Source organism: Dendrobium catenatum, unplaced genomic scaffold, assembly GCF_001605985.2.
Source record: "Dendrobium catenatum unplaced genomic scaffold, ASM160598v2 fragScaff_scaffold_853, whole genome shotgun sequence".
In the NCBI taxonomy this organism is placed as follows: Eukaryota; Viridiplantae; Streptophyta; class Magnoliopsida; order Asparagales; family Orchidaceae; genus Dendrobium; species Dendrobium catenatum.
In genome coordinates, this window is record NW_021319315.1 from 1,845,601 (window position 1) to 1,857,405 (window position 11,805).

The 11,805-nt window shown below is 33.8% G+C and overlaps 1 protein-coding gene across 2 annotated transcripts; it reads right to left on the reverse strand.

The window, feature by feature from the left end:
* Positions 1 to 2,883: 2,883 nt before the first annotated feature.
* LOC110108012 (probable serine/threonine-protein kinase WNK1) lies at positions 2,884 to 5,681 on the reverse strand. 2 transcript variants are annotated; one of them, XM_020838494.2, is made up of 8 exons: positions 5,586 to 5,681; positions 5,214 to 5,407; positions 5,097 to 5,134; positions 4,714 to 4,941; positions 4,396 to 4,616; positions 4,147 to 4,304; positions 3,773 to 4,067; positions 2,884 to 3,677 (listed from the first exon to the last, which is right to left on the reverse strand). In XM_020838494.2, the coding sequence occupies exons 2-8, from the start codon at positions 5,352 to 5,354 to the stop codon at positions 2,974 to 2,976; spliced, it is 1,785 nt and encodes a 594-aa protein (XP_020694153.1). In that variant the 5' UTR covers positions 5,355 to 5,407; positions 5,586 to 5,681; the 3' UTR covers positions 2,884 to 2,973. The 2 variants fall into 2 exon arrangements, with proteins under 2 accessions (XP_020694153.1, XP_020694152.1); XM_020838493.2 differs by having other exon boundaries at positions 5,214 to 5,394; positions 5,586 to 5,635.
* Between the last annotated feature and the right edge of the window lie 6,124 nt (positions 5,682 to 11,805).

The window sequence follows — 11,805 nt, forward strand, 5'->3', positions numbered from 1 at the left end:
AGCGCATTAAAAAAACGCAACAAAAGAGCAGTCAAAGCACAACTAAATTGCTACTAAAACGCATGTAAAACACAAATAAAACATACAAAAAGTACAACTAAAATGCATTCAATATGTCAAATTTTAAGTGGATGTCCCGTATCCGCACCTAATAATTTTCCCACATGATGGCATGTGCAAAACCAGATAATCACTCACGTCTCTCTCTCTCTCTCAAACTACTACCTACAACGACGTTCTTCTTCATCATTGTTCTTAACGGTGACAACTCTTCATATACTTTTTTTGGGGACATTTAGGCCATTTAAGGCAAACTCACACACACAACGCATACACAAAGACTCGAACTCAAGACCTCTTAGTTGGAAGCCTAAGCTCTCAACCAACAAGCTAAGGTGAGCTGTGTACAACTCTTCATATACAATGTTCGGGGCAGCGGGTAGCGCGGCAGCGGGTAGCGCGGGCGAGGCAGCGGGAAATTCAAATTTTTTTAAAATAAACGGGTTTTCGGGTTGACCCGGCAACCCACCCGGTCAACCCGAACCAGACCCATTTTTTCAAACGGGTCGAATCTGCGAACCCGAATCAGACCCGTTTTTAAAAAAATTTGTATCATAATATAATGTGTTGTGTTCAGCTCTAACTAGCACCAAGCAATATGTTTTTAGTTTTCCCTCTTATCCACGTGGGCTCGAGCTATTGTGACTCATGTTTTTTTATTATTTATTTCTTTAATTTTTATGAAAAACACTCAAATTCAATGTGGCTATTAAAAAAAAGAATTTGATTTACCCAAATTTACTCCAAAATATTTAATTTCTTTATAATATTAAATATCTGAGTTATTTTTTTAAAAAAATTAAGGCAAAAAAGGAGTCAGATTAAACAAAAATCATTAAATGACCTCCATTTCCTTTGCCCTAATGACAAAGATTAAATTATATTAAGAGAAACTAATAATGCTGAACTTAATCTAAAATCTATTTGAAATGGTAACAAAGAACTTTAAAGGACTTTTTAACTTTGTGGATGAAAACTAAAGAAAATTGAATTTTGTATACCTTTTAGGCTTTTAAATTTAATATTATCATTAATTCGAATTAATTAAAAATTATTTATTAATGACCAATGGTGGAACCCATTGTGGACAAAACAACTAAGATATCACAGCCGGTCAACATTTCCTATTTGATTTGTTAGTTTTTTTATTTCTTTTAGGTGATATCTTTTATAGAACTGCCAGCTGCCTTAAATATCTTAATTTCACCTTTATTAAATTTATATTTTATGGATTTGAATTTGAGCTTGAGCATTTATGAAATTAAATGCACAAATGGCTATAAAGAAAATATAATATTTATAGATTTGAGTTGGGGCATGTGTTGGCTTGGACAATTCCTTGCTATAATAATTTTATCTTTATACTATTAAATTTTATGATTGAAGGTGTCAATATTTGACACGACCAAAAAAATTTAATCCGAATCCGACCCAAAAATTTCGTGTTAGGGTGAACCCGTTTCACAAACGGGTCGGGTTTGGGTTCCAGGATTCAACCCGTTTGAAAAAATGGGTCGGGTCCGGGTCAACCCTCTAACTCGAAATTAACCCAAACTGACCCGAAAACAGCGTAGCGTCAGCTCAGCCCTCCAGCTGTCCGCGTCAATTCTTGCATTGCATTAACCCGTCCGACGTCGTCCGCATACCGTATGCATGCCACTCTTAGCCGAAGGTTGCCGCAACTTGCCGGTTGCAAAAGTATCGATAATCGATAGCACCTTGCTGTCGCAGCCTCTGCTGGACTGATGTCGCATCCTCTGCCGTCGCCGCCATCCCCATTTCTGCTGCAGCCGTAACCTACATGGCGCCAAACACAACCATTTCCTCCATCCAACACTAGCTAGACCCCAGGTCGTGTCGGGTTGACCAGGACCCAAGGCGGGTTGTGTTCGTGTCTGAGAATCTGACTCGTTTTTAAAAAAGGTGGGGTTCGAGTAAGGTCAAATATTATCGAGTTAGTTTCATGTTAGACCAGAATCCAACCCAAAACCCGATTTTGACAGCCCTGAAGAGTCTTAAAATTATTTTAAGATAACTTGAATAGCTATTGCATTACAATAATTAAAACCACTGTTATAGCTTTAAATTAATTAAAGCCACCACAATTTGAAAGATCATGATAACATTTTTAAATGGTTATAAAATCATCCTTAAATAGTTTTCTCATGGATGACATTAACAATAATTTCAAGACGATTTTAAAACCACTCCAAGTATTTTTTACAATGATTAAGGCTTCGTTTGGGACAACTTTCCTACTACTTCCTAAACCAGCCTTTTAGGCTTCGTTTGAGACAGCCTTTTTCCTGCTTCTTAAAGCAGCTTTTAATTATAAAAATTAATTTTTTTTACTAGAAAGTTGCTTTAAGAAGCAGTAAAAAAGCAGTCCTAAACAAAACCTTAATCTAAAAATTTTTTAATTAAAAATTTGTACTAAAAAACAGCTTCAAAAACCAGTAAAAAAATTGCCCCCAACCAAGCCTAACACTCGTCATAAAGTCCTCCAATATCATTGCTTTTTGTTCTTTTTTGCCATTGACCAAAAAGAAAAACTCTTATCAAGACTAAAGAACAATTTTCACTGCATCACCCATTCAATGAAATGATATTATGCTATCGATTTCAAATCACAATCAATTTGACCTGATTTAGATTTCTGATGAAAGTTTAGTCATAGATCCATTGCCTCTACCGTGCAATAATTGAAGCGAAATGCCACATAAGTCATAGAGATATACTTTTTACACCCACTCATCAACATATTTTATCTTTTAAGTACTGACCTAATGATATAATAAGAGCATATCAATGATTGAGAGAGAGAGAGAGAGCATGATCAACATCTCATTTCATCTCATCAATGTACAATTACAAAAAAAGGAACAATTGGGTGTAGTGTATACAAAATAAAAATTATAAGTTTCTGTCTACAATGATTTGCTCAGGTGAAATATTACTATTTTCAGCAGATTTATGATTGATGTTGTCATTGATTGCATCACCATTAAAACTGTCATCAGAAGGGATGCGATATGAGAAATTTCTCATTAAATGAAAAGATTTCATTAGCTTACAATCAGATGTACTCAACGTTCTAATTTCATTCTGATCTTCAGTTTCCTTCTGATACATTTCAAGGCTTGGTTCTTTATGATGGTGGATTTTGGAAGACTGATCAATTTGCCCGTTGATTTCATTCAAGGTAGTTTGAAAGAGAGGTTCTGTGGGTCTGGGAGAGGGAATTGAAGCTCCCTGTGTGTCACGCTCGCTGTCTCTGACATGGTATGTTATCTCTCCAAATCGGCCATGAAGGGAACAGTCAAGGTTTTCAGAGTTTTCAGTACTACTTTCATTCGTTTTCGGCAAGTAACTTAAAACGGGATTTGCCGACGAAAAATCCGGCTCGTCATTGGATGGCATCACATGACCTGGCATCTCTCCTATGTTCAAGCCAGGTTGCCATTCTGAAACCAAGGAAGCAACTTCATCATCAATCAACTTTGCAATTTGTGTGATATCATAGTAAGTTATATTCAAATCAGTGACCATCTCTGTCGCGACACTCATCGCAGTATCGTTGTCAAGATCGAAAGGAAAGAAGATGTTCCTGACATTGCCTGAATGCACCATCAAACCAGACATTACAAAGCTTCAAGATGATATAAATAATGTATGTCCTGCATGGATTTATAACATATTCAACATAAAGTACCTTCTGTATCAGAAATTCTAATACTTAAAAAGATGCTACCATCATCTTTCCTCATTCCCTTGATTGTAAGTTCCAAATCAGCATTGAACCCGTTTGTTTCAGATTCTCTAAGAATCCGACTCATTGGTGTGATGTCTCCTGCCCCATAAGTCAGATTAGGCTCATCGATTAGGAGAAAAGGATCATTCAGAAGCTCCCTTGCAGAGAATCTCTCTGACACCTTTGCAATGCATTTCTCCACAAATTTTCTAACTTCAGGATCCTCAACTTTATATAAAGCATCTGGTTTTCTACCCTACGGAAGACAAGATTTGTCTGTAAGGAAGGAAAACTGAGGAATTCAAATAAAAGCATTATAGAGTTTTGATTCTTACAGAGGTAACCTTTTTGTAGATTTCTACAGAGTGATTACATTCACTATAAGGATATTCAAGTGTCACCATTTCTAAAACACACATTCCAAAAGAGTATATATCTACCAATTCATTATATGATTCTTCATATACTTCAGGAGCCATGAATTCTGGTGTGCCTAAACAAGATTAAAGTAGGCAACAGTTATAACTATAGGGCAGTGTCTACCTCTTACTTTGAAGAAGGGAAGAGCAAGCAAAGTGATTTACCCACACAATGGTCGGCGAGAGGTTTTCGGAGGATTGCGGCGAGACCCAAATCACCAATCTTGACCTCTCCTTGATTTCCATTAACAAAAATATTGTCACATTTGAGGTCTCTATGTATGATAGGAGGGTCATGGCTATGGAGGTAAAGCAAACCACTTAAGATTTGCCTGCACCAATGTTTCAATGCCCTAATGTTAACCCTCCTATGCTTCTGCCTGTATCTGAATTTACAGGAAAATAAATCAGAATAAGCTAAAGGAAATAAATTTTCTCAACAGAACAAACATACAATACTTCCTTACTGAAAAAGGAGCTTACTGTCTTAGAGTGCCAGAGGTAAACATCTCGGTGACAAAATTGATTTTTCTCTTGGAAGTATCCACCCAAGAGGTATAAAATTTCATGATGTTCTTATGCTTTAGGGTTTTGAGGAGATGAATCTCACAATAAAGCCTCTCCAAATTCTGAGAGCTTCGAAGAAATCTATTTAGCTTCACCTGATTCCAAGCAATTTCAATCCCTTCATACTCATCAAAACCCTTGTAACTGCCATCAAATTCAGCAAAAAAAACACCTTATTTGTGAAATTTAATAAAATCAAAGAAGAATCAGCCAAAAATGGAAAAAAGGGGCAATCTTTTAGCTCCTTTTGTAAATTAGCATGAACAGGATAGCTAACAAGAAGTTTTACGGATCCATACACTGTTTTTGAAGCTCCCATGCCAAGGATCTCATTATACTGCAAACAAAAAATAAGGGTTCATAGCAATGTCAAGCCCTAAAAAGAAGAAAACATGAAAAATACTAAAGAAACTTACCCTGCCATATCTACCAGTTGGATCAAATTCCAGGAACTGAGGGTATTCTAAATCCTTAGAATCGGAATCCACAACTTTCCCAAATCCAAACTTTCCACAACATTTTGAGAGCACTTTCATTGGCGATAACAAGGGAGCCATTGGGCAGCTTTTATGAAGAAGATGAACACAACTTTCCAGTCTAAAAAGAGAAACTTTGATAAAGGAATGGAAGAAGAGAGAAGAAACTGAGTTTAGCTTGAAAGAGACGAATAAATAAGGGATAAAAACACCAAATTAATCTGCAAGTAAACTATTTTATGCTGTCAATGGAAGGCAGCGACCCATCAGGACAAAAAAGGACTAATTTTGGGGGTAATTATTTCCTCACACCTTAGTTGCCTTGGCTTGCTGCACATTTGCTTCTACCATTCCTACTTCCTAGATGTTTCTTTCCTTCTCGCCCAGTCCATAGAAGCCAAACTGGCAATTGCCCACTGAATCTTGAAGGGCCTGAAGGTGGGAAAATTATTACATCCGGTGTTCGGATTGGTCCGGACAATAATTCAGATGCGTCACATCATCAAAATATATCAGAATCCAATATATTCGGATGATGTGGCGCCTTTGGATTGCGTCCGATCACCGGACGTCCGTAATAATTTGCCCTGAAGGTGATGATAACCAAGCCAAATTAAAATAATAATAATAATAATAATAAACTCTCTCATCCAACAGCCTGAGCCATAGTGAATTGTTATTTTATTTATTTCTGCATTTTTTTTTCATTGGACTCTTAAAAGAGCTAAGTGAGCATGTGGGGGTTTTATATTTGATGAGTTATATATCTAATATCTAAATTTTTATATTTATTTATGATACGGCATCACAAAATTAGCTTGATCTGGCACGAATCTCGAATATATATATATATATAAATGATATGTCATCAAAAATTGCCCTTCGTACAAAACGAATATAAAGGCATATTGAGTTAAAACTTTCAAAATTAATTTCGGGATCATCCATACTCCAATTATAACAAATTTATAGTCAAACTGAATGTCTTGAAGAGACAAGCCCAACGACATCAAAATTGGTTCAATCCGACCTTAAATAGGTCTAAATTGGATGACCAAATGATATTCGAATATAGTATGCTTATAATCAAATTGAGTGCTTTGAGATTCATGTGCTAGATCTTCGTTCAAATCTAAGACATTAAGCTTTTTATCTCTCTACCACCCTGAATGTTTTAGGACACAGCAATAAATATATAATGGCATATATATAAATTATCTTTGATAATAATTCGATCAATGTCCGAATTTTTTTTTAAAAATAAAACTGTTTTACATAAAAACTCAGTATTTACTTAACAAAAACATTTTTTTTAATTACAATTCATTCACGGCAGATCGGATGGCGCCAACGTGACGTATAAATTGGGGTTTTATTCATTAATCAGTCAATTTTGTTCTAACCGAGCCAATAATTATTTGAATTATTTTAATTTTGAGTTAAGCGTTCTCAATTCTTTGGATAAAATAATAATTGTTGCATGTCTATGATATTTTTTTTAATGATTCATTCTTTTTGAAATAATAGTATTATTTTAATTGTTATATTATATATCAAAACGCAGAAGAAAAAAAAATTGTTAGGATAGAAGAGAATAAATGAAGGAGATAATAAAAATTTCACTTGAAAATTTAAAAAGGTGAAAAATCACAGGACCTGACTCGGTTAAAATAATCCCCTATCTATTTAAAGTTATAAAAGTTTGTTATTTTTCACAATTGAAAAAGAAGAAATTAGAGAATTAGAAATACTTACTTGGTCTCCTATAATTGTAATAGAGATTATAAGAGAAATAGTGGAGAGATGATGATGATTAGATGATGTTAATCAGACAATGACGGTTTGATGACAATGATCAAGCAATGGTAGTTAGGTGATAATAACTAGGCAACAATGGTCAGATAGCAGTAGCCAGACAATACATGTAACATGGTAGTCATCAGCATTGAACACTAGGTAGCGGTCTAGATTGCTTTAGATCTCCAGTATCTCTCCAAATTCTAAGTATTGATCAAGGTCTCCCTCATGTAGAAAATGATTGTCTATTGATAATATTTTGATAAAGGCATTTGATAAATTTGGCAAAAACTACATAACAATCCATCTCATATTGAATACGTTGATTATAAACTATTTATTTAGTATTTAAGTACCTTAATTACTTCAAAGTGAGTGATCTTAAGATTGCTGGATTTATCTCTTCGTGCCACTCGATTTAACTATAAACATGCAAAATTCAAAGACCATTTGATCCTTAAAAATAATGTCTTAATTCAGTGGTTGTTTGATCCTCCAATCAATACCCTGAAATTTTTACTTGATTTGAGCTCATTTAGACTAGAATCGGATCACCTTTCGTGCCATTGGATTAGTACTCTAGTCGAGATGTTCAATTCAACTATAAATTTGTTGAATATTAAAAAAAAAAGAAATTATATGCTTATCGAAGTCTGAGCTTGGATGATTCTGAATTTAATTTTAAAATTTTCTAATACCTAATGCTTTTGATATTTCAATCAGATGAATTTTTGTTGATACCTATTAAGACTAATCACACATATTTTAATTTCACACATCATATATCATCCATCATTATAACTAATTTACTAGACAATATAATTAAATACAACAAAATCATTAGATATTCACAAATATAATACAATTAGATTATTTGTTTAGTAACTTAATATATTAGCTTTTTAAATTGAATTTTATTATCTAATAATTTAATTATATTAAAACTAATAAATTACACATAATTACGAATGCCTGTAATACAATTAACCCATTATACTGCAAAATATATCAGGATATATTATTAAAAATATTATTATGATTTTCTTTATTTGCAACATTTTCACTTTTATTTTACCAGAGAACATCAATAGTCAAATTGCAAAATGTATTATCTTACAAATGTGAAGGAGGGCAGCTTAGGATCTGTTGTGTACTTATGAGAAGTTATGATGAGATGCAGAAATTCATATAAAATAAGCTTTATAGTTTGTAATTAAGCTCTTAATTTGGCCATTTAATAGAAATAACATTGAAATTTAGAAGCATGAAAATCATATTTTCGATTGAAAATCATGCTGGTATCGAAAATCGGATATGATTAGATTTTATTTAGGAAGGTTTCCTAATTATGTTTATGTTGTTTAAGAAGGTTTTAATTGTTTAGAAAGGTTTTCTAATTGTCTTTATATTGTTTAGGAAGGTTTAAATTGATTAGGAATATATCATAATAGTGTTTATGATGTTTAGGAAGGTTCCAATTGTGTTTATTGTGTATGAGAGCTATTTAAGGGGGAGTTTTGTCTATGGTTATCAAGATATATGTGTTGAGTTTAATTTCTAGGTTTTTGAGCGAGTGGCGGCTAGGATTTGTGGAAGAGCTAATCTATTTCTCAAATAGTAGATCAACTATATCTTTTGTTATTGTTGAAGAAATAATAAAAATTTAGCCTCTATATTTGTATTCATGAATTTTTCTTCTAACCAATTTGTTATTTTTACTTCCAAGTCGCATCAATTTGGTATCATAACGAGGTTTTGGAGAGATGGTAGCAAAGAAGATGCATGTGTTGGAAAGCGAAGTGGAGTAAAGGAAAAGTTCTCAATCATCGAAGAAAGGTTTTTAACTATGGAGAATCGTATGGAAAGCCGATTTGGAGGGTCGTAGGAGATGATGAGGAAGCCTCGTAGATGCAATCCAAAACTCCATCGACGATTCCGATTGCTAATCCTAACCAATATGTGACTGGGATTCCCTGGATTGAATCTAAGGGAAATGAGATCTGATGGGAGGAGTTCGACGAGGAGAGTTTCTTTCATCAAGATCCACCTCCTAGAGCTTTGATAAGGGGCGAGTCATGGTTTCAGAATGAAGGGACAACAAGAAGGGAATTTTATGGTCAGCCCAATCCTTTGGTTGGGTGAAATCAGGGGCAGCATAGGGGGAGATTTCGCCCCCAATGAATCAAGGGGAGCTATTTTGAAATTATTTTTAATTGTGTTTATGTTCTTTAAGAATGTTTCTTTATTATATTTATACTATTTAAGAATGTTTCCTAACTGTGTTCATGCTATTTAGGAAGATTCCAGTTGTGTTTACTGTGTCTGAGGGCTATTGTGGGCTCGGCCTCTTTATAGCCCCTTTCTTTTTTTTTAGGTTGTCGAAGAGAGTTTTATCAAGTAAGTTCCAATGCAAATTTCAAAAGGCATATTAGGTTTAATAATAGTAAAGGTAGTGGGGATAGAAGTGGAGACCATAGGTTTATTAGAGTGGTTGTTGTAGTGATTCGTCGGACTAGGGTAGTCTACATCACTAAATATTGAGATGGTATGGTTAGGCCTGACAAAAACTAAATTGGACCCCGATCAAGTAAGTTTAATGACTGAATCTAATTTCTATTCAAGGTGAGTGCTCACTAAATCAGGCATAATTCTCTCGTTTATCATCTAAGTTCACGATCTGGTGTCATTGAAAAGATAATACACTTCTCTTCGACTTTTATGTTCAACATTTTGGCTAGTTTTAACATGAGAAGACAACTTTCACCTAAATCATGAAGGAAAATTTTGAATATTAGGAAACTATTTTAAGCATGACTTCCGCTTTTCTCAACGAAGTCACATAAAATTGAAGATAGCTTCTACCACCTATGACTTTCTTGTTCACAACTTTGATCAATTGTGATCCAAATAGCAACAATTTTTACATAAAATTGACAAAATGAAAAATGAAATCAGGAATTATAATGCTTCCTTGCAATTTTGAGCATAAGTCCTTCATTTCTTTTAAAAAATCTCAAGAAATTTGGAGGGTAGACTCCTGACTCGATACTATGACTTCCGGGTTCATCACTTAAGTTCATTCTAATCCTCTCAATCACAATTGTTGAAAAAAAAAATTGAAGCCCAAAATTCAAATTTAGAAATTACAATATGTTCTCACTAACTTGGGCATAAATCCATTTATCATCGAATTGAAATAGCACAAAATTTAGAGAGTGGACTTTCAACTCTAGCATATGTAGCTTTCTATGTTGACAACTTTAGTCAATACTAATTTGGCATGGCACAATTTTTGCATCAAGTAGGGAAATTAAAATCTGAATTTTAGAAATTATAGCAACCACTTCTAAATGAATCAGACATAACTTACTCATTTCTCATTAAAAAGCACAAAAAATTGGAGGGTAAATTCTTGACTGAAATGGCTACAAATTTTATATTCAACATTACAGCTAGTTCCAACTAAAGAAGATGCAGATGTTACTGTAAAACCAATACAATTATGAACCTTAAAAAAAAGCATCTAATGTTAAGGGAAGTGAATAGGCTTTAGTCCAACATCTCCTAAGATCCAACGTTCTCATCCACTTTAGAAATACTCCATGCACTTCTTTATTACCATTCAAAGCTCTTGTCCCTCTCCATTCTCTTGATTTCTCCTAGCAAACACTTCATGACATCACATACGGTATATGAGAGAATTTTCAGTCCCCCTATATGCGCTACCCAACATGACTTTTTTTAGATTGGTGGGTGTATAATACCATTATCTTGATGCTCCACACACAAACCTTATGCTCATTTATTGATGTGGTAGTAGAAGTATTCTTTTGGTTGGGGTGTCTAGTATGTAGATTTCTTATCTTTCCTGATGAAAATCTTATTTGTGATGTAATTCAGAGCATATGCATATGAATGTAGATTTCCTATTTTTTCTAATGAAACTTTTATTTGTAATATAATTCAGAGCATATAAATCCCTAGATCTCTGTCGAGCTTGTAGGGGTGAAAAGAATATCTGCTGACCTCCTAGAATTATATCATCTCCTTAAGAACTGAGCATATTTTACATCATATGTCTAAAGTATGCAAACAAAAAATTTTAATATTCTTGATTGTTCTTGCATTCCTCCTTCGAGGCTATACATCAGACTAGATTTTAACTACACATATGGTCACTATGTGTTAAGAAATAAAAAATGAGATAATATTAAAAATATCATTTAACTTTAGAGCACAAAAATCTTCACTATTATTTAATATATTATCTATATCATCAATCCAAAACTAGAGAATTAGCCATATAATCAAACATAATTATATTTAAATCATAGAAGAGTGAAAATACAAGAGAATGATATCACCAGTAAGGATCAATGTATCTCATTTACACTCCTTCCTTAACATACAGAGTTGCTCAAATAAATACTTACTAAATATTCTAATGATTGTATCTCATACTTCCTTAGTCTCCCTTAGAATTCACTCTAAGAGAAATCAAAAGAAGTACTTTGAAAAGTACTGAAATTATACAAGTGACTGAAATCTATTACAAATGTAACACAATGACTATTTATAGGAAAATACAAATTAGACAACCGGCGATGCGTCTCTTAAATGATTGGTGCTGAAGCGCCCATAAAATAAACTAATGTCACTGCGTAGATGTTTTTTCTCTACCGTGACGCTTGCAGATGCGGATCAATTACTTAGAAAATAGTCGCATCGCTTTGCT